Source organism: Lactuca virosa, chromosome 8 (genome assembly GCF_052849685.1).
Source record: "Lactuca virosa cultivar CGN04683 chromosome 8, Lactuca_virosa_CGN04683_v6, whole genome shotgun sequence".
In the NCBI taxonomy this organism is placed as follows: domain Eukaryota; kingdom Viridiplantae; phylum Streptophyta; class Magnoliopsida; order Asterales; family Asteraceae; genus Lactuca; species Lactuca virosa.
The window spans coordinates 7,269,389-7,293,869 of record NC_136433.1 but is presented as its reverse complement, the minus strand read 5'-3'; the positions used below and the strand labels follow the sequence as shown (position 1 = coordinate 7,293,869).

The following is a 24,481-nucleotide window of genomic DNA, read 5'->3' as shown; positions in this document are numbered from 1 at the left end:
ATAAGGGTATGGTGGGGCCCTTAATTCTTAATGTTAGGTTATAATGAAATTAAAAAAAAAAAAAAAAAGAAGACAAATATAGACTGATTATATTGATTATTTTGCATGTAGCTAATGAATTTTTTCTAATGGATATAGATCAAAGGATCACCGATGTTAACAATAAAGAAACCAATGGTTTGTTTGAGTCAAAATTTAAAAGGGAAAACAACCTAAAAGGGTAATATAGTTTTCATTTTCTATACATTTAATCCTTATTTTTCTTCTTATAAACTAAGCTCTTTAGCTTCTTGTTTTGTAAACATTAGGGGTGAGCAAAACCGAACCCGAAAACCGAAAAACCGACAAAAACCGATAAAACCGAAGCCGAGAAACCGAAACCGAAGCATAAACCGATGGTTTCGGTTTAGATTTTTCAAAAACCAAAAATTTCGATGTGGGTTCAGTTTTTTTGGTTTGGTGAAACCGAAAGAAACCGAAACGAATCGAACCGAATTATTGGATATATATATATATATATATATATATATATATATACACACACACACACACATATATATATATACACACATATATATTCTGTAAAATATAACGAACTGGAGGCATGGTTCAGTGGCGCAGTCTTTGGACAAAGAAGCGTGAGGTCATGTGTTTGATCTTACTACCTTGCGCCCATGAGTTTTTATTTTCCAACCAAAATGCAACAATCCCTCATCGACAAGTTGATCAAAGAATTGTTATACTCATCTCTTATATAAACATGTTTGCTTTAAGCTTTGTTAGGAGTCTCGTCCCACATTGTTTCTAACAAAGACACTATACCCTTCTCATCAGTTATATAAACTTTACAACCTATTGATGCTTATATCATGATAATTCTCAAGTCTAAATTATCTCAAGGTGGTCTACACTCGTAGAACCCGGAACCGAACCTGAAAAACCGGAAACCAGAACGGGAACCGAGAAACGAACCCATCGGTTTCCGTTTCGGTTTGGGTTCATATTATTCAAAACCGAAATTAGTGGGTTATGTTCAGTTTTAGCCCAAAACCGACCCAACCCGGTCCATGCACACCCATATTAAACATTTAGCCTTTATAATTGGCTACTCCAGGTTAAGTTCTCGGTTTTACACATTTTTTTTTTGCAAAATCAATTGTTGTTGTTTTTATACACATTTAGTCCTTATGATCGGTTTCTTCAGATTTTGCTTATGTGACATCTTATGTAGAACAATCATTAATGATGTATTCACATACGTGTCTCGTCCCTCATTATATCAATAACTTAATTCACGACTCGGTGTGTCGTAGTTTTCTCCAAGAAGAAGATGTCTTCCCTAATTCTTTTGTATGTCGATTTTAACCATTATTTAGCAAATGAGTTTTTTGTATTTTCAAATTTACCTTCTTTTTTTGTTTTTTGTTACTAATGAAATCGGGTAAAAAATGAAAATTTTGGCAATAAGTAGATGAATAAGAACCATATTATCATTTTATATCATTTTCCCAATTTAAAACGAAAGTAGGAAACGGTAACCTAGTAACAAGTAACATTTCTCTAAATTAGTTCAATGTTTTTTTTTTTTTTTTTTGAACAACAAAATAATCTACTCATAAATTACCATATATGTATCCAACGAGACTTGAACCTATGAATTCTCGATTGAGAGAGTAGTTCACTAAAAGCCTTTTGGATACACAAAAAATTTTGGTTTTTCCTAATTTGGTTTTTTCTTTTGCTATTTTTGTAATTTTTTTAAAAAAATTCACAAAAAAAAAAAAAATGGCATGCACACACGGGTACACTCTTGTAACTTGTAAGCATAACAAATCCTTAAAAGTTTCACATGCTCTATAATCTACATTACAACGTTGGAAATATAAAGCTTCTTTCCTGAAGTTCCACTACTTTAATATTTGCATCTTCCATAACCTGACATCAAATAAATCAAATAACATATTGAAAAAAGTAGAATATCTACTACTAAATAAATAAAACAAATAATATATTCATAGCTATGACAAATCAATTATCACATTTCTAATAACAGTATCACTTATAATATTAAATTTCTCATTTTCTATTAAACAAGTGACATGGCAACTTTTATACAAAATCGATGTCATATAATATAAACTTAGGTTAGTGATATAAAAATTGATAATCGGTAATTTAAGGGGAGTAAAGGCAAAGATTGATACCTGGATTGCTGGAAGTTATGGCTCCGGTGCTTCTAAAATCACAATCATAGTCATGGCGGCCGGTAGCTTGGTAATAGACGTTCATGGCGTAGGCAGCATGGGCTCGAACCGAATCAGGGTAAAAGCATCTCCCACCTTTGCTTATTGGCTGACAATCAAACCCTAACCCACACACATAATCAATATTCATCTGTAAAACCTCTTCACTCGCTCCACTTGTCGGAATACACCATGTTTTCCCGCCACCGCCATTGTTTCCCGCCACCGGAACTCCTCTCTCTGGATTCCAATTTGACGGCGACTTTGATCTGGCCTATCATAACCAATCCCACAAAAACCTGTTAATATCTTTGAATGATGAAAACTCAAAATGCAGAGTTGGCTACCTTGTGTCTAAAGATGCCGGAGTTATAAACAGGTGTCATATCGGGGTGGAAAAGCCCGAAGTTTCTTTCCGAAGTCGGGCCGGGTTTTAGGTCTTCGTTGAAGAGTGCAAAAATGTAAGTCTCGAAAGTTCTATTGGGCATGAGTGGTGTCCCGAGACCTGACATAACATGTTTGATGAGGTTGCCGTTGAATTCACGAGCACTCTCTGTATCAACACCGATTTGGCCGGGATCGCCTCTCGACGGCCACCCAGTCTCGGCGATAACGATCTCCACCTCCCCAAAACCTAGCTGCTTCATCGCTGAATACGTAGCGTCTAATTGGGCATCTAACATGTTTGTGTATTTTCTCTGAGTCATTTCGTCGAACACCCCGGAGTTGGGTCTAAACATGGCATAATCCAGCGTGTTGCCGGAGTATCCGAAGAATGGGTAGGGATTAATCATGAATGGTGAGTCTGTCGCTCGTAAAAAACCAAGTAATTGTCTGACCACCTGAACGATATTTCCCTGTTTAAATCTCCCAGATGAAGGTGGGCTTGAAGACGAGAGAATGCTTAATGAATGTGGTGTGGAGATCTTGATCCTACGGTGAAGATCCTCTCCGACTAGAGCTGCGTGGAGAGTCTGCATCGCCGGAACAAGGCTAGAGACGACGGAGTCATCCGTGGTGGAAAGGACTTCGTTCCCGACGACGATACGGACTATGTTGGTGGCTGGAACGTGAGCTGCGATATTTGTTATGAGCCATTGTTGGGAGAACTTGAGATTTATAAGATTTGGGATTAAGTTGTTGGGGACAGCCACAGTAATGGCGATTCCGGTATGCGCAAAGGCTTGAAGGATTTCCTGGTTGGTGTCGTAGAGCTTCACACGACTGATAATGGTGGAATCAAGGAGGAAGCGCGCCACTTGTGCCGGTGGGGGTAGGTTGTCGGCCACCGTGCCATAGTTTACACCGATGTTCCCTTTGATTCCTGAGATAAAAGACCACGGTTTCCCATCATAGTTGCAAGTTTTGCAAATTCATCATTATATTTGTAGAACATCAAAATATAACACACTGCTCTTTCTAAATGATGAATTTGCAATAAACAATCGTGATATCGAATTTTTAGCAGTTCAAAAAATACGATGAAAACGGAAATATTTAATTTCTATATGGTATAGCTAACAAACTTAATCTGTTAGTTTAATATAGGAAACTTTCACAAAAATCATTAAGTTTTTTTAGATTTTTATTATTTCATAATATAAACATTTATGTTTCAAAAAGTTATAGATCATGGCTATTTTAGCATCAAAATAACAAAAAATGACAATAGACAATCACCAATAAATCAATTGAATTTTTTATAACTAAATACTGTATATTTATAATTAATTACTATTTGATTATTATTTATCATCATTCAACATCATTGATTCATTGGAATGTATACTTAAATTTTCTTTTTTCTCTTTTTTATTGAACGGTCAATATAAATATTGAACAATCAAATTACTTTTAGGTTTTGTATATATACATCTAAGAGATTTTCATTAATATATTTCATTTTATTCTTGTAATAATATTAGGTGTTTTAAATATTTGATTTTTTATTAATAATTAATTTATTCTACTAATCTTTTAATGATATTTCATTTATAAAATAAAAATTTATAGCGAGTTAAATAAAATTTATATTACTTTTTTATATTTAGAAAATATGTTTATAGAAAAATTAATGATGAAGTTTTATAGAATATTCTAAATAGACAAGGATAAATTATTTAAATTTGTATATAAAAACTACTTAAATAGATTAACCACTGAAGAAGATATTAGATTAGTTGTTAAAATTAGTAAAAAAATAATAATGCAGACAATAATTTTAAATTATAATAGATACTTTTCCGTGTAATTATAGAAAATAAAATGGTTTTTGTTAGATTAACCCTTTAATTTATCACAAAAAGATTTAAAGTTCCTAAAATAAAATTACATGATACTAGAATCTTTAAGATTTGAGTTTTGGAAGCACTTCATTTGTTCCAAGTTAATCCAACAATAAGCATGAAACATTATTCAATGTAAGTATTAGATAATAGAATAAAATCTAAGTAAATGAAAAAATATATATAAAATCATATTTTCTTTGGTATGTTACATACCTTTAACGAGGAAAAATATGAGAAAAAGTGGAAACAGAGTACGTAGGAAAGAAGTTACGGGTTTCTCCATTTGAGGCCAAGATTGAATGATTCAAAATAAAAGTCATGTCTATATATAAAAGAAGAGTGCATCAAGGAGATGCTTTACTTTTGTTTATGGGTTTTATCTGAAAGTGAATAGTGGTTTATTATAGTATTTTTTAGGCAAAGATGGATTTGAATCTTTCAACTTGGCAAATCAAGTTTCTTATAAGCATTTTGTTAGGAGTATGGTATTGGTACCTTACCCACAACATTAGATCTTGCACACGTGTTGGTGTTTGTATATGTGATATTTTTTATTTTATTTTTAGAACGATTTAAAAAAACAAAAACTAATAGGAAACTGGCCATATACAAAAAGTATCTAAGTATCTAAAAAATACATAAAACAGATAGAGTAGACGATATATAACAATGCAATATTCTTTTACGAAGTAATTACATGTTATTAATTTCTTTTTTAAAGATTTTTCTAACGTACACTTGATGAATGAGTAAGTTACATTTATTTTTTTGGTTGTATACATTGTCAATCAAATGATTTTTTATGGAAAGTATAACGAGTTTTACGTATGTAGCAATAAGTTGCATACAAAGGAAGATACAAACCAAATATTATTAAATATGTAAGAATTTCCAATCAAACGAACATGTTGCTAACATATCGATCAAAAAATTTATATTTATAAATATTAATAAAATGAATAACATATGAGTATTCACTATATTCCAAGTAGTAAACAAACAGTTTTTAAGCGACAAAAACATATATTGAATAAAGTTTCTAAAATAAAATGGGAAAATTGCAATAAAATCCCTATATATTGGCCTCATAATCGATTTAGTCCCTATATTAATTTTTTTATTCAATTAAGTCGTAAATACCGGTAATCGTATTCAATTTAACCATTTGACCCGGTCAACAGGTCATCCAACTTTCAAAAATTACATTTTTGGCCCAAATTTCAAAATTTATTACAAATATGGTGCAAATTTTACACTTTTGGCCCAAATTTTAAATTTTGTTACAAATTTGATCCAAACTTTACCCTTTTTGCCCAAATTTTAGAATTTTATTATGAATTCATCCTAACTTTAGTTTTTTTTACAACTTTTTTTCTCAAAGAATTGTTTCTAATATGTTTTTTCTTTATAAAATCAAATTTATACAAAAAAACGTATTTTCACATAAAAATCTTATATTTTCTATATAAAAACTTTTTTTAAAAAGATTTTTGTATACGAAATATCTACTTATAAAAATAGGTATTTATTAAGTATATAAATATATACAAATCCATTTTTATAAAAAAAATGTAAACAAAAACGTATTTTACAAAAAAATTGTATAAAAACACCTATTTTATCTATATTTTTTTTTATAAAATCGTGTTTGTTTACATTTTTTTTCATAAAAACGTGTTTGAATAATTTTTTATATAATACGTGTTTGTATACATTTTATAAAATGTATACAAACACGATTTTATAAAATATATACAAACACGTATTATATAAAAAATTATTCAAACACGTTTTTATAAAATGTATACAAACACGATTTTATAAAATGTATACAAACACGTATTATATAAAACGTGTTTGATATAAAGACGTGTTTGAATACATTTTATACAAACACGTATTATACAAACACGTATTATATAAAACGTGTTTGATATAAAGACGTGTTTGAATGCATTGTATACAAACACGTATTATACAAACATGTATTATATAAAACGTGTTTGATATAAAGACGTGTTTTAATACATTTTATAAAATCGTATTTGTATACATTTTATAAAAAACGTGTTTGAATAATTTTTTATATAATACGTGTTTGTATATATTTTATAAAATCGTGTTTGTATACATTTTGTAAAATGTATACAAAAACGAATTATATAAAAAAATATTCAAACACGTTTTTATAAAAAAAATGTAAACAAACACGATTTTATAAAAAAAATATAGATAAAATAGGTGTTTTTATACATTTTTTTTGTAAAATACGTTTTTGTATACATTTTTTTATAAAAACGGATTTGTATATATTTATATACTTAATAAATACCTATTTTTATAAGTATTTATTTCAAATACAAAAAAGTTTTTATGTGAAAATACGTTTTTTTTGTATAAATATGATTTTATAAAGAAAAAACATATTAGAAACAATCCTTTGAGAAAAAAAGTTGTAAAAAAAACTAAAATTAGGATGAATTCATAAAAAAATTCTAAAATTTGGGCAAAAAGGGTAAAGTTTGGACCAAATTTGTAACAAAATTTAAAATCTGGGTCAAAAGTGTAAATTTTGGACCAAATTTGTAATAAATTTTGAAATATGGGCCAAAAATGTAATTTTTGAAAGTTGGATGACCTGCTGACCGGGTCAAAGTGTTAAATTGAATACGATTACCGGTATTTGGGACTTAGTTGAATAAAAAAATAATGTAGGGACTAAATCGATTATGAGGCTAATATGTAGGGACTTTATTGCAGTTTTCCCAAGTAAAATTGTAAAGTAACTGTAATAAAAAATTATTGTGCATCCGGGGAATCGAACCCCGGTTGGTAACGTGGGAGGGTACTATGATACCACTACATAGATGCGCTTTTTGTTTGAAAATTTGTTATAAACTTTATAAACCATTAAAACAACATTTGTGGTAAAATTGTTATAAAAGTTATAAAGCATTAAAACAACATTTTTATTACTTTCAGAAAAACTTTATTATAACGTATCGAAAGCAAACAAAACATTATAATTCAGTGATTTACATTTGGAGCAAATCAATACAAAGTAATCCTACAAAGTTCAATATTAAAACTGTTTCACACAAAATATAAGATTCTAAAATATAAAGAGAGGTCCTCACTCTTCTAATTCCACATCCCAATTCGAATCTGTAATCCTCATACATAGTTATATTTATAGATTTGAAATTTGATTGAGTATATAAATTGTGGGTTTATGATTATGTTATTAGTTACTAATTATTATTTAATACAAATAAATATGAAATTTGTTGCAATATGTATTTTGGTGATATGTAATTACTCTTGAAATTGGGAAAAATCTAGTGTCTCACATTCAATAAGGAAAACTAAAATATCCTTCCTAATAAATAAATAATTTTTTGCCACATGTCACACTCTCATTGATTTGGCCATATGTCATTTTGTGGTTATTTTCAATTATTTTTTTTCCACATGGTATTTTGTGGTTTTTTTCTTATAAATTCAAACTTCTCAAATGTTTACAATTTCATATTTTTTTCTTTAAAATAAACACATGTAATACATGGTTCTTACATCTAGTTCAATTATTATACATATTAAAAGGCACTAGGGAACAATGGTGGTTTTGAGCCATGAGTATACTGTTTTTCTTATGGCTAATCATCATCTATGTTTCCGATCTGGTTTTGCATACATGATTCGTCGGCTCTACTTTTGGTTTCTTCTTTGGCTTCACGGTTTCTTCTGCAGGTAAGTGTCTTTTTCCTCTAATCCAATCTCCTAACATTTGTTTCTTTAGTAGGGTATGTGGCTTCTTTCTGTAATCCCAATTCTTCATAGCTTCCCACGTTATTCAATTCCTCGATTTTGCGTCTTCCCTAACTTCCCACGTTATTCAATTCCTCGATTTTGCGCCCCCAAATTAGGTTTCGACCTCTATGCTTTTTAAAATCGTATGGGTCGATTTGATCCTATGGTGCTCTAATGCCGATGAATTCACCACCATCTCAAGTGAAGTGCGGTTATTGTTTAATCTACATACAAAATTTGATATTGGTGCATGCTTTTACAATTTATATTCTTGAATTACATAAGGAGTTGAATCGATTCCACTCCCCTGTATTCTAGGTTTGATTTTTATTCCTATTTTTTTATTTATTCATTTTATAAGCTCAAACCCCTGTTATGTGTTCATAAAAAAGAGAAGCGATGACGAGATGAGAACTGATTCAAAGCATGAAATCAAGATAGATGGTATTTGGTTGATTGAAATCGAGAGATAAAGGGAATAAATCAAACCCACAGGGGTTCTTGCTTCCCGTCTGTTGAACACATTTGATTCATTTAGGTATATTTTTCTTCTAAAAAGGAAAACAAGAGGTTTCATATTTCTTAATAATTATTTGATATAGAAGAAAAGATAAAAGAGTGATACTTCATGGAATTCGTTCCCATTTTTTACAGGAGGATTAATGATTGGCTGATGTTGAGGACTTAATGGTGAGCTTAACTTTACTGCTTCATTGTATTGTCTTTTCCAGAGTTAGTAGAAGTAGAAGGAATAAAACGAGTCTTATTTTTAACCAAAAGTTTGTCTTCTACAACTTCAACTTCATCTGGAATCGATGAGCTCCCCACATCTGACTATTTTACATTTGCATACTTTTGTCATCTCCACCTTCTATTCCCACCACCTTCTTTCTCGGGCCCTTTCCTTCTATCATCTACTATCTTCGCTATACTAATGAAATTAGGTAAATTTATTGGTGGATTTTTGATTTTCTTTAATTTGGTGTGTAACGCCCCGTTTCCACTTTATGATTTCAAATTAGGGTTGATAAATAATAATGAATATTTATATAATTAAAGAGTAAAGTTCAGATAGTGAACTAGTTAAATAAAAAAGAATTATATAAATGTTAAGGGGTTAAATAATAATAATAATAAATAATTATAATATTAATAATATTAATGTTATGGGGAAATAATGCAATTTTCGGAACTTGTTTTGGTAGAAAGGATCAAACATAGGGTAGAGGTTGTTAGTATAGCAAGCTCCAGGGACTAAAGTTTCTAGAACTTGAAAGTATTTGTCTCCTTCTGTGGGTCTGCGACACAAAACAAAACACAACATCCACTATGTCATTTTTCTTATTTTAGGCATGCCAAACCCGATCCTTTTGAACGCAATTTGATCCTAGCCACATATACTTATACCTCGAACAACATGAAGCAAGTATCGTCCCTTTTGGAGCCCTCAAACAAAAAGAAATCAGTAAGAGAAGGTGGATACCACTGATTAGGGTTTTCTGCAAAAATAAGTGGTTGTGTGCTCATTTCTTCCATCTCCAGACCATTCAAGATATGTAATATCTCGATTTCCATTTATTTTATATTTTGACCCATGGTATGAGAATTGTTTTCTAATTGGTCACAAATGGCATTTAAATGAAAAGTGGGGGATGCATGGGTATGCTGGGGGTACGTTTAGTACGCTAGGCGTACGTGGTCAGGGTCAAGCCCTAAAAATTAGGGTTTGGACCATATCTAAACATCCTTAATTGTTTGAGATCCCTTCATTAGTTAGCCTCCATCCCCATCTTTGTCCCAAGCCAACCCTATTTCTTTTTTTTTTTTTGCCTTTTGAGCTTGAGAGTGTGTTTTGTGGTATTCTTGAAAGAAGAAGAAAGATAGGAGACCATATTAGAAGAGTGAAGCACTTTGGATCCAGAAGCACGTCATTATTTTGCACCACTTAGAGGTAAAAAGCTCTGATATTGATGAAGGTTTGCTTAGATCTTGTTAGCCACGGATTTGTGTTCATTTTGGTCCCATAAGCTTGGTGTTTATGAGTATGGTTTACTCTAAATCATATGAGTTATCCTTTCAGACGTTTTGAAGAGGTTAGAGTCATAAAAATGTAATCTTGATCCTTAGTTTCCCTCCATGCATGCTCTTTAGTGGTTTAGACCTTGTATAAAGTTAGGGTTTTGGTATTGGGAACTTAATAGCCATGCAAGATCATAAAGTTGGAAACTTTATGATTAAAGACGTCATTTGAGGACTAGATCTGGATTTTGGACGAAATGGCTTAAGGGATTAATCTCTTAATATAAGGTAAAGTTGGTTGTCATGTACGTTGGGTGTACGTTATGGTACACTGCGTTTACATGGTCAAAAGCTCGTATTTTGGTCAAGATGCTAGTACGTCGTGCGTACAAGCTGAGTACGATGGGCGTACTCAGCTGAGTTGACTCGGTTGACTTCTTTGACCAAGATTTGACCAAGTTTAACCTAAGGGTATTTTGGGTATTTTGAGTTGTAGTTGAGATTGGTCACTATGTAATGTGTAGGTGACTTGTGGAGCTGATATTCAGAGCAATTTCCTGTTCAGCTATCTTTCCGGCCCATTGGATTAGATATCTTGTGTAACACTTGGATTTTTGGAATGTTCCTTTTAGCCCCTTTTGTAGTTATTTATTGCTTATTGGCCCTTGGAGTAGTACGTGGGGCTTAGCGTACTAAGGTGGATTTGAATCGCGGGTGTGAGGCCTCGTACGTTGGGCGTACGAGGGTTACGCAGGGCGTAATGAGCAGAAAAGAAACCCCTAATTTTAGGGTGTTTCACCCTATATAAAGTGTACGAGGGTTACGCAGGGCGTAATGAGAAGAAAAGAAAACACACCTCGTACAAGCCCTATTACGTGTACGCTTAGCATACAGCTTAGTACTCCCCGCGTACTCAGTCAGTTGGGTTTCGGAACTTGGATCTTCCGTTTGGGCCACTCTTTTGGGCTTTGATGTTAGGGCTTAGTTGGGTCATCTGAATTCTAGTATTTTGGGATGGAAGTATTATTGGACCTTGGATTAAGGCCCATGGAAGGGATTTGGGCCCAATTTTCCATGTTTGGGCCTTGTATGATTATTTTGGTAAATGGGCCTTTGGATTGTAGGTTTAGGCCTTAGTCTTGGACCAAACTAGGTAAAGGGTAAAATTGTATTTTTACCCTATTTATGGACCGTTGGTTATGGATTTGAAATCCAAATATTTATGGGATGAAATTTGGTATTGATAGCTCGGGGATTTGTCGGGCCAGCAACCAGAGATCTTTCAGTGTGATTCAACAGTTCAAGGTGAGTCTCTCACCATACCATTGGGTCGAAGGCACCAATGCCGACCCATTACTTGACATGTGGAAATGATAGTTGTCTATGTATTTACTTGTCTGAAGACCCCGGGGGGTAGCCCGTGACACTTGTATGAAAGACGATGGGGTTAGCCCATGGCATGGATAACCATGGGGGTAGCCCATGGCACTTGGATATCAGACCACGGGGGTAGCCTATGGATTTACAGGGAAAAGACCATAGGGGTAGTCTGTTGAAATCATATGTATGTTGCATGGTATTTTATTGTATGTTAAGTGGTATTTTTGGGAACTCACTAAGCTTTTGATTATAGTTTGAATTGTGATTTCAGATACTTCTGGTATTAAGGGGAAGGGCCCGGCTTGATGGCGCAACATTTACTCTCCATTATTTTCTGCAGTTATTGATATTGTTACTCTGATAATTGAACATGTTTAAGGTGTAATGGATTTTGGAAACAATTTGTGGATGCAATTTCCTTTTTGCAAATGAAAAATTTTTACTTGGATTTGTGGTTGTTACATTTTGGTTTGTTGTGTGATGTTATGTTGGGAATATGTGTTCATTGGTTATGTGATTAGACTGGTAAGTCTGTATGATTACCTGTATTGTTGGATACATGCTAGATTAGTAGATTCGTAGGGCTACCTGTAATTATTGATTATTGGTGATTATTGTATATGTCGACATGTTATGGTTGTTGGGTTGAGGCGGACCAGCTTATGCTGAAGGCCAAGACACTCGGGGCGGTCCGGATAGACTGAAGGTCTGTGAGGCGGTCCAATCAGGCCGAGGGCCCAAAAAGCGGTCCAGATAGGATGTAGGCCCAGTGAGGTGGTCCAGTCATGCTAAAGTCTCTAAGAGCGGTCCTGATAGTCTGTAGGCCCTGTGAGGCTGTCCAGTCAGGCTGAAGGCTCATATTTACAAGTTGTTATTCGTATGGTTATGTGTGGTACTTTGGGGTAATCACTAAGGTTAGGCTTACGGTTCCAGTTTATTATTTCAGGTACTTCAGATGATCGGGGGAAAGCAAATACGTGATCGTGCACATCCTTCTGATGTTATTGGATTTTGGGATACTCTGACTTATGATTATTACTTTTGGAACAATGTTTTGTAAACAATTATGGTCTTTGAAATGGTTTTGAAAAATGAAAAGTTTAGTCTGATTTTTGGGATGTTACAAGTTGGTATCACAACCCTGGTTTGAGAGAATTGGATGAGCATTCATGCGAATCCAGACTCAAACTAAGGATCTGTGAGAGTTTTCAAAATTGTTTTCCAAAATGTTTTTAGAATTGTTTTCAAAGGTAACCAAGTAATGATTAGATATGTACGATCAGTCGGAGCAAGAAAGTATATCCCGTGATACCCACACCGTTATTTACTTAATATTCAACTGCATGCTAGTTGTAGGGTAGAGATCTTCAGGAATTGCATGATAAAATTATTTGAATTATGATGCCTTATTCCTATAGAGATTTTCTACTCTAACGTTGCTTGCTTGTTGCTTATAGGACTCTTTTGGGTGTGAATTAGCTACTAATTGAATACATTACGTCACATGTTGCATGGGTTAAATAATCTTAGAGTGACGGATTTGGTCCTATTGCAAAACTCTTGTCTGAGCCAACCGTTGTAGGGTTAAATCTTTTAATCTGAGATTATTTAAGTTATGTTGGATGTGATTGTATTCATGAAGTAGTTAACTGGCACCAATAGGGGTCTTTCGACAACTGATGGCAAGGTAAGGTGGGGATCCTAGGATAGCTTAGGGAGTGAGTAGTACTCTCGGTGCTCTATTTATCATGTGTTGGGAGTATCATTATGGGTGAATGTGTATGGCAGGTTAACTAAGGAATATTTAGCCACTCTTGAAAGAGTGAGGATAAGATGTATGTGTATCCTAGTTATTGGGATTGTTTTCGGGTAGCTTGTGATATCCATTGAGACAAATACGAGTAGGTGTGGAAGGTAGTATGGGCCCGAATACTGAAAGCACAAGACCCGTATGCGTAGCATGAGAGTCATAAACCCCGTGGGTTTAGTCTCTCTGTGATGGTTGAAATGGTTTGGATTATGGCCTTTCTGATATATTTTGGTTCATTTTCAGTATGGTGTTCATGAGAGGAGATGGTTCAATATTTGGAGCTGGTGGCCAGGATAGGCCAGGGTTGACTAATGATTAGATACGGGAGATGATTGCCATTGAGGTTTCACAGATGCTGTAGGAAGAGTTGTCTGACATTATGGATCAGATCACTGGCTGACTAATTGCCGAGTTCAAGGAGCGAACTGTAGCCTTGCAGACTATGAGAGGGGCTGTTGAGGTGACTACTGGGGGAGATCTTGATGTGGGCATATGAATCAGAAGGAGAAAGAGGGCTCTTTTAGCGATGAACAAAGAGTTCAAGACTGCTAAATTGGGTGTTGGAAGTCAATGGGAATTTGATAGCTGTGGGAAGTATGGTGAAACCTACGGTTTGCTTGTCACAAGTTCAAATGCTACAAGGATGGAGAGAAAGGGCATGTCGTTTGCAACTGCAAAGGGATCAGATGTGTTTCCACTGTCACCAACCGGGTCATCTCAAACCCTACTGTCTTGAATGAGTTGTGGAGGGGGTCCAAGCCCAAAAACATATTGTCCTATGGGAGGTCAAGGTTGAATCGCAAGAAATCAAAGGCATGAATTTTGAACCTCGGTTTTATCCTGAATAGATGTACCTATTTAGTGTAATTCCAACTAGATAACCATTCGTATAGTTAGCTTTCTAGGTTTATTATGTTAGAATAAGTGGGTTTAAAAGGACCATGGATGCAGCTTCTGGGGTGCTCCATAAATAGTAAAGTAAGAGGTTCGTTCGTGAAGGGTTTGGAGTTTTGTTGTTTGGAAAGCTTCTGGTGTCTCCATCCAGGGCGTAGGATTCCTTGCGATTGCTGGTTATTATTCAAATTGTCATATTCCATTTTTCATACCGAGATCTGTGTTTAGAGAGTATATAGATTAACCAATTTTAGGCTTCGACGTGGAAGATGCCGGCCACTGAGGGAGCAAACCCTGAGCGGGGGAGGACTGAGCGTCTACTTGAAGGATTAGCAGTCAGATTGATTTTGATGATTTCCGCGAGATGGGCCGAAGGAATTTGTAGTGTGAGTTCGTTGGATTTTTGGTGTTCGAGACTGTTGAGATCTTTTAGACTGAAGAGGATTGAGAGATTGGTTTGAAGAGGGTGCATGGTGAGTTGTTGTTAGTTTTGTGCTCGGGGTTGTGAACACAGTCCTTACATCGGAAACTTCTAGACAAGATCTCGTTGTAGCCGACTTTCCCTCGTAGGACAACGAAATAGAGTAAGAGGAGTATGTATTCCTCAGAATGAATATCAATTTAAAGTGGGGTTGGCTTGTCGAATCGATCACTATCATTAGTAGGGGTAATGAATGCACTTTTAGGTTCAGTGGATAAGATTGTTAGATAAATTTTCAAGTAATATCAATTGACGGTGCTATGTGTGGATCAATATTTCTTTATGTGTAGAGCAACGTGCATATTTGGACCCGTGAATAAGGTGTCGGAGTGACATTGATCAGTTTTCTAACCTCGGTTCTGATGGAATTCAAATGTTTGATCCAACCATGTTGAGCAATTGTAGGATCGGTTCGATTATTTAAACTGGAAAATTTCTGTGAGAAGGTTTTATGGTTGGGGTGTTCATTGATATGGATGGTGATCAATCTGGAAAGCTTAGGGTCTGGACATTACAGGTTGTGAATGTATAGTAAAAGTCTTGAAGTCGTTAGGTATGAGCTGATTCCAAGTAGGGGAGAACCACTTGGAATTCGTATATGAGGGCATGAGAATAGTTGGTTTTGATCATAAGCATGGAATCAAAGATTGAGGATTTGGGTTATCTGGATCGAAGATCTAACTCATATTGATCTTCGATTAGGATGGTTGGCAAAACTATGGGCAGGGCCCATGGCAGTTGTGGAAATGCGGTGAGGAACAATGAGCTTCTCATCTCGATGGTTGGATGGTATCACGATGTATCGTGCACCAGTGGTGGAATAATTCATATGGGAGAGATCCTATAGCCAATTGTTTGAGGCTCTTAGGTCTCGGATCCTAAGTTTTCTTGGCATGTTTGGGTGTTGGTACATTGTGGGAGTCGGGAGAGCAGTGATTAGCTGGGTTGGATCATGTGGGCAGTTAAAGGTTTTTGAGAGTAATAGTTGTGCATCGGAAGTCTCTTGCGAAGTGTTTGCATTATAAATCTCGTTTGCTTGTGAGTTGTTTATGAGGAGTATGGTTACCAATGATGGGTATCGGTTATGGAATCTCGAATCACGAAGTTTGTCGTGAATGTTTCGAGTGATTTTTCAGGTGGAGGTACACCTGATTTGTTAGGGGATTTGGATGCAACGTAAAATTCTTGGGGGTGGACCATCATTATGCTCGTGGGAGCAGTGAGTTGGTGATGACTTGTCAGGAAGGCAAGTGTGTATTTAAGGTTTTTAGGCATAATTTCCGGATTTGGGATAGGCTCATGATCGGTATGTTTTGAGTATTCTTTCTGGATGTCTTGGTGGTGTTCCTAGCCAGTGACTAGAGGTAGGTTAGAAGAATGGATGATCATAAGTCTTAGAGCATGGTTTCTGATGATTAGAACTGATGGGTTCCCGGTTGCGGGAAGTATATTGATGGAGTTAGTTTGTGGTTGTAGTTTTGAGAGTTTCCAATTGCGTGGTCCTCACTAGAAGTTGGGTATTACAGTTAGGGAGAGAAATATAGTTATTGAAAATAAGTATTCTAAAATTATTGGGTTGTTTGTTGGCAGCTGTGGGTTTTCGAGTGGTCTCTCGAGTTTTTTGTATAAGATGCCTAGATTTCGAAGTGGTTAAGGGAGTTGTGGAATATGTTGATGTTGTTCGTGCTACAGTACAACGGTTATTTAGTTAGGGCTCATGTTGGGAGTCGCTTTTTTGTTCAAGTGGAGGGTACGAAAACAGTGAATAGGCAGAGGTTGCAGACATCCCAGAGTCGGCAGAAGAATTATGCCGACAGGCACCGATCGGAGTTGGAGTTCCATGTAACATCCGGGATTTATAAGGTACTATTTTTTATTTATATAAGGTTAATAGTTTTATAAGTTTTAGGCTTTGACCTTTGGGCCCTAGTAATTGGGCTGAGGAGGCACCGTACGCGGAGCGTACCTTGCCATGTACGCTCAGCGTACTCAAGAGAATGGAACGCAGAAGCCATGCAGGTACGCCCAACGTACCAGGAGTACACACAGCGTACGTATGCAGGTTCTAAAACCCTAAATTTTAGGGTTTGATCCATATATAAAGGACCTTATGCCTTTGGTCCAGCCTCCCTCTCACCCTTAGACAGCCACCACGAAAACCCTAACCCATATTTGTGTGTTCTTGTGATTTGGAAGCCACTTGAGAGCAATTTAGTGTTGTTTTGGTGTTTATAAGAGAAAGGAGTTTGAAGAAGGAGCAAGGATTCAAAGGGAGCTTGTAGATCCAGGAGATTAGCACCATTTCTGACTCATTTGAGGTATCAAGCTTCAAACTTGATCATTGCATGTTTAGATTTTATTTTGGGGTGTTTTAGGTCACTTTTGGACTCCATTGTTGAGGTTGCTTGAATCTTGATAGTTTCAGAACATAAGAGCTGTCCTTTTGGGCTCTTAGAAGCACTTAGAGTAATAAAAATCGGACCTTGATGGTTAAGCCACAACCATGCAAGTGTTTGAAGGTCACAAAGTTGGGTTAAGAACCAAAAATCATGTTTTGACCCCAACCATGCTTGCAAGCGCATAAAGTTTGTGACTTTATGGACTAAGATACCTTAAAGATCTTGGATCTACATTCTTGATGTGAGGACTTAATGGGTTAAGTCACAAATGAAGCCCCAAGGAAGTTGGTCGGTACGCCGTGCGTACACCCTAGTACGCTACGCGTACTGGGTCAACTTCCCGTTTTTGTCAAGGCCAGCGTACGTTGGGCGTACGTGCCAGGTACGCCGTGCGTACTCATGCAGAGTGGCGAATTTGGGCTTTTGGGCCTTGGAAGTATGGGCCTGGATAGTTGGGCTCCATGGCCTACTGTGGAGCAGAGTTTCTGGGCCAATAAGTGAGACTTAGAGTATTGGGCCTTTTGAGCCATATTGGGCCACTCGAGATTATTTATTTTGGGCTAAGGATTTGTTGGGCTTGTGAAAAGGTCCATTTGAAGAGTTGGGCCCAATTTAGAAAATTGGGCCATTAGTACGCCTTTAGTGGGATGGGAAAAATAAGATGGAAATGGGCCTTGGGTATGGTCCAAATTAGACCAATGGGTAAAATGGTCATTTTACCCTAAGAAGTATTATGGATTTTGACTAAGTGTTGTTATGACAATGATAGCCGGGGAGTCATCGGAGCAGCTGTTAGAGATTCCTTCTAGTGATATTCGACGTTCAACTTTACGAGGTGAGTTACCTTCCAGTAGAAGTGGGTCTAAGGCACCAAGACCGGCCCACTAGTAGGAGATTATAGTTGAGATGATTGTCTTTGTGATAATTGTATGGTATACCGCTATCTGTTGTGTTTTATGTGCTAGTATGCTATGTGATTATGTGATAGTGGTAGGTAGGGGACTAGTCCCCGGGTCCGGTTGAGATAAACCGGCAGGGTAGGTCGGGCACCCCATAATTACCTGACTATATGTTATGCTATGTTATTATATGGTAGTGGTAGGGGTGAAATAGTCTGCGTAGCCGGTTGAGATAAACCGGAGGGTAGGTCGGGCACCCCAGAATTGCCTGGTAGGGTAGGCCGGGCACCCCATAATTGCCCGACAGTATGGTTCTATATGTTATGTGGTATGATGGGGGAGCTCACTAAACTTTGTGCTTACAGTTTTAGTTTTTGTTTCAGGTCCTTCTTCTTCGAAGGGAAAGGAGTCGGCACGGTAGCAGCGCATCACACACACGATTTTCCGCACCAGAGATCTATGGGATTTATACTCTGATATGATTTTGTTATGACATGTTCTGACTATGGATACGTTGGTTGATATATATATTATTACTATGTGATATTCAGAAAAATGGTTTTATATTTGTTTAATTTAAAATGAAATTTTTTGTCCGTATTTTTGGGATGTTACATTCCAGGTCGGCGATATGGTTCTACTGAAGGTATCACCCTCGGAGGGTTTAATACACTTTAATAAGAGGGGAAAGTAGGGGCCTCGATATAGTGGGTCGTTTCGAGTGACTACCAAGATTGGCAGGGTAGCCTATCGATTGGACCTACCTGAGGAGCTCAGTCAGATTCACAACACCTTCCATGTTTCCTAACTTCGAAAGTGTATGGCTGATGTGTTGGATTAATGTCTAAGCCAGTAATTATATTTGGTATATACTTGACCCTATTGTGCATGGTCCTTTTGGTTTGCCTTCACCAAAGCAACTAGACAGGATGATTTATGGAGAGAGAGAGGTTATTATGGTTTATTAATATATTATATGAATAATATATTAAAAGAGAAATCATATAGTTTAATTGATTTTGGGCTGTGAATCCTTATAGATATAAGGGGGGACGAAATTTAGAGTGTAAGCCCACTCTAATTTCATCCAAGGGGCCTTATTCCAGAAGGTTCTTGAAGCTGCTTAGGACCTAAGTCATCCAATTAGGGTTTTGACTGAAACCCTAGCAGCTCAGCTATTTAAGAACCCCTAGGGCTACAGATTTCGGCCACCTGAGAAACCCTAGAGTTACTATAGCCGAAATTGTGCCTCCTCGTCCCTTTCTTCTAGATCATCTTCTTGCTTTGGTGTTTGTAAGCCATTAGAGGTATTACACTTGTGATACTAAGCTCTTGAAGATTGAAGATTCTTGCAACTATTGAAAGGTATCATCTAAACTTGTTTTATTATAGATCTCGTTTTTATAGTATGCTAGATTAGGGTTTGAAAACTTTGGATAAATTTGCATGTACAATAGAGAAATCTAGATCCAAAGCTTTAGGGTTTTGCATGTGCACATAGGATGTTCTTTCGCTCAAAATCTATCAGTGGTATCAGAGCCTTGGTTGGTTTTATTGTATTTGATGCATGTTGTATTTATTCATTGCTTAAAATCGAATTTTATGCCATCTGCTTGATAGACTTGTCGAGCCCTATGAGGTACAAACGGATTTTCGGGATTTTTGCTTATTTTGACTTAGGATAATTACCATAATTGTTTCTAATTAATAAAATACGAATTTTATTGATTCCTTATGATTATCTTTGTCAAAATAAAAGATTTTGTCATTTAATTAGATAATTATTACCTTATTTGATAAATCTTAATTATTTGAATTATTTGATCATTATCTTGCATGAAATTAGATTAGGTCACAATTAGATAATCACCAAATTAATTGTTTATTTGTATTATTTAAATTTTGATCTAGATAGTTTTTAAATGTTTCAAAACTTTCCCTCAAGTTTTGAATTTGAATATTTGATCATTATCTTGCATGAAATTAGATTAGGTCACAATTGGATAATCACCAAATTAATTGTTTATTTGTATTATTTAAATTTTGATCTAGATAATTTTGAAATGTTTCAAAACTTGCCTTCAAGTTTTGAATTTGAATATTTGGATTAAAAGTTTAATTTTGAAATATTTAAATTCTAAACCCTAGAATTTTACAAGTTTAAAATCCACCCTATACTATTATAATATTATAAGAATAATTATTATATATGTATAAGATAAATGCTAGTCTTACCGTAAGTAGGCCTCATTCACGAAGCCGATCTCTAAGGGGGGTATAAGGTTGTTGCCTATAAAGTGGCAGTTTAATGGGTGTCCACTCTCACCCACCGCTTCCTTGATTGGTGGAGGGTCGTTAGCCGAACGGGTAGGATAGGGAAACCAATTCCTCATTAAAAGTATTAACCGGCACACTAATTTGGGTCTAGCAGAGGGGGCAAAGGGTGACTCGATGTTTGTCATAGATCAACGGAGCGTGTGTGGCTAACCGACACATTGATTAGGCGACCGTAACATTGAGGGCACCATGTACATTTGCATGGTTATTCACACCTTGTTTGTGATCCTCGGTATCCCAGTCACAAACCTGAAGGGCATATCGAGATTTAAACATGCCATTGAAAAGTTCAATGAATCTCAAAAGATCTAGGAGTTTTCAATACATTTAAAACTTAATTTCTTTTTCGTTTTTCATGGTGAAAATTAGTGAATCGTCACTCACTTACCTTCAAATTATTTGTTGTTTAGATTACGGCATCCCTCTTCTAAATTGAATATAATGTTGTTAGATCCTAGCCCTAATTTCTCATTGGGTGATTAATTGGGGATTCTTATCTAATCAAACTTTTTCTCTTTTCTTTTCAGATGTCTAACTCAAATAACAACAACGCTTCAGGCTCAACCTCTTCAGGCTCGTTCTCACTCATGAATTTGTGTGGGAGGGTGATTTTCGATGGGACCAATTTCAATGATTGGATCCGCAACATTCGAATGGTTACCCGCTACGAGGACAAAGAATATGTCCTCGACAAGGAACTGAAGGAGGTGAATGTCAACACTACTACTCCAAAGGAGATTGCTGCCTTTGAGTGTCACAACTAGAAATTTCAAGTCCAAAAACCAAGCCAAAGGAGTCCCGTATATGTAATAGTTATAGCTACACTATTATTATGTTATGGTAATGTAAATTTTTGAGAATTATGTTACCCTAAAACTCTCATGAGCTAAGCAATCAAATGTGATCTTGGATTTTTACGTCAACATAATTAGCATACAAACAATAAAACCAACATGTTAGAGTTTCCTATACATTAAAACCATGAACACTTCCCTAGGAAGCTTTCATGGCCGTGAACACCTTAAGGAATCAAGCTTTAGACCATAAACCCTTCTTCTTGGACATGTTTGGCCGTAAACAACTCCCAAGGAGTCACTTTGGCCGTAAACTACCTTAAACCCTCAAAGGTTGGCCGTGAACACCATTTAAGGAACAAGAATGACCATGAACACCATCTTAGGTAACCTTTAGGCCGTAAACTACTTAGTGGATCACCATTTAGACCGTAAACCACCTTTGGTGGACCTCCATTTGACCGTGAGCCTTAGGTTAAGGCCCATTTAGGCCGTAAACCCCTTCCAATTCAAATGTGTTTACGGTGATTGTTAGCTGTAATTGGATAATTCCCAATGCAAATCCCAGTAATTCATGAATTAACCTCTAGTAATAGACATTACCTACCAGTAATCCAAGTAAACATCCCATCCAATTCTCATTCCCATAAGAAGGAGCGTAAACCCCATTTTCCCATTTCACAAACTCATTTTCATTCACTGTGAACCTCCGTGAACTCTCCCAAGAACTCAAGATTTATCTCCAGAAGCCATTTCCTTCCAAATTCTTGTAAGTAATTTGTGCCTAGCTTGATGCTTCACACGTTAATTGTTAAATTCTTACTACTCACACATAAATTTATGTGTTAATAACATTAGGCTAGCAAAATCCTCAAGAGGTTCATCCAACACTTCAAGTGTTCTAGGCTCCAATATTCACCTTACCTCTTCAACCACAGTTTCTCCTACCCAAGGTGAGCTTCATACCCCTCTTTTGAGTTTTCATTGTCTTTGGGGGAGGATACAAGTCAAAGCCTTGTTTAAATCTTGATATAATTGCTTGTTATGCATGTATGCTATGTTATATGTGTTTAAGGGTATAAAACTTTATATGAAGTAGTTCAAAAACTTGAAATCTTGAGCAAGTCCCAAGAGTTTGAACCATATTTCACACATTATGTATAGAAACAAGAACTAGTATGTTACAAAATATAAGTCACAAATTGTTATGACAAAAACCATAAGGATTTGCTTCAAAAATTGGCTCAAAACAAGTTGTTGGACATAATATTTTGGAAGATGTTAAAATTATGGAAATAATAATATCTTGGACCATTTTCGGCCATATATATATAAGGATCATTTTTTTGGAACATGGGATAAATTGAGTAATTATTGAACATTTCGATTTAAAATGGACCAAAAATGGAATTATTGGATAAATAAGGGCCATTTTGAACACTTTCTTAAATGTAAGTCTAAAATGAGCATTTTGGAAGAAATGGGCCATTTTCAATAATTCTCGTAGTTTTGGATCACTTATGACACTTTTTGAAAAATATGGGCCTTAACTGATAATTTATAAATAGAAGGACCATTTTTGCTAACATCGATAATATTGGGTCATTTTTTATAAATATGATTCAAAGTGGATTATTTTCAATAAACGAAAACGAAATATCTAGTCAACGAGAACAATTATTGTTATTTATTAAATAAATAACGGGTTTCAACTATTTGCGTAAATATCGGTTAGTATTCTAGTCAGACGCATCTTCACTGTACCTATATATACTAGTGTACGTTTAAGTCCTGTAAGAGTTATAACCAGGGTCTCCTTGAGGGAGAGCGGGAATTTGTGTATAGATCTATACGGGGTTGATACCCCGCACCTTCGCTGTTCGTTACAGCTAGACCGGCCAGTCTAGGGTGACAAATGTCTTAAACAAAACCGACGCCTGAAGAACGTCTTGACAGGCACTCCGTCATATTAGTATGGTTATAACGAATCACTTAGAATATAACAGTATTATTTATAAATTTACGCAAGTTACACCTTTTGTTATAATCAGCTATCGTATGGACACCTCAAATGAAATTTTACCACACAAGCCTTAAGGTTTTAAGGCTACTATTTTGTACATCAGAAAATGTAGGGTTTTCTGGAGAAACGATTTTATACAAATTCGAAAGAAATTAAACTAAAGCACACATGCAACTATACTCGATTGGGAACAAGACTTACCACTATTTTGACAAGAGAATATTGGATTTTCTGAGTTTCTAAACTATCACAAAATTGTTGTACAAAAATGCTTATGAACTCACCAACATATTTTATGTTGACGCTTTTCAAACGACTTGTATTCTCAGGAAATCAGTAAGCAGGTTTATGGAACGCGGATTCAGGATTATTTTGTTGTAGTTTGGAATTTACTTACTAATGTCTCTTTTGTGTAATTTGAGAACAAATACATGATGTAAAATAATGTTAGTTTATTATCTTAATGTATGATGTTTGGATTTGCTATGTTTCAATTATATTCAATTGTTATGATACTGCACAATGAAGTCACCCACCTCCGGACATTTCTGCCGTCTGGTTTGGGGGTGTGACAGATTGGTATCAGAGCTAGGGCACGGGTCGATGTGTTCGACGGGGACGTCGAACCCTATAATGGGGGGTGAAGGTGGGTTGCACCTGATCCCACATCGGCTTGGAAGGAGAACGAAACATTTCCTTATAAGGGATGTGGATACCTTCCTTGTCACAACGCGTTTTAAAGCCGTGAGGGCAGCAGATCCCATAAGAACTCTTCAGTTAAGCGTGCTCGGGCGGGAGTAGTACTGGGATGGGTGACCCCCTGGGAAGTCCTCGTGCCGAGTGGCCCAAAGCGGACAATATTGTGATACGTTCCAGAGGGGGATGTTACAATTGGTATCAGAGCATTGTTTATAGTGAACTAGTATATATAGCCATACAAGATATACAACTATAAATACAATGGGACTAAAACACTCTGACTAAAAGTATACTCTAAAGATATAAGTATTTAATAAAAGTATATATACTTGCTAGAACCGTATCATAACAAGAACGAAACAAAAGTACTTAAAGGTTGAACACTACAGTCAAACCTGGACAGTT

General features: G+C 35.7%; 1 protein-coding gene across 1 annotated transcript; it reads right to left on the bottom strand.

Annotated features, from left to right (window-relative positions):
* Positions 1–1,803: 1,803 nt before the first annotated feature.
* Positions 1,804–4,814, bottom strand: LOC145129004 (O-Glycosyl hydrolases family 17 protein). Its single transcript, XM_079063764.1, has 4 exons — positions 4,745–4,814; positions 2,591–3,567; positions 2,205–2,517; positions 1,804–1,935 (listed from the first exon to the last, which is right to left on the bottom strand). The coding sequence occupies exons 1-4, from the start codon at positions 4,812–4,814 to the stop codon at positions 1,913–1,915; spliced, it is 1,383 nt and encodes a 460-aa protein (XP_078919890.1). The 3' UTR covers positions 1,804–1,912.
* Positions 4,815–24,481: the final 19,667 nt, after the last annotated feature.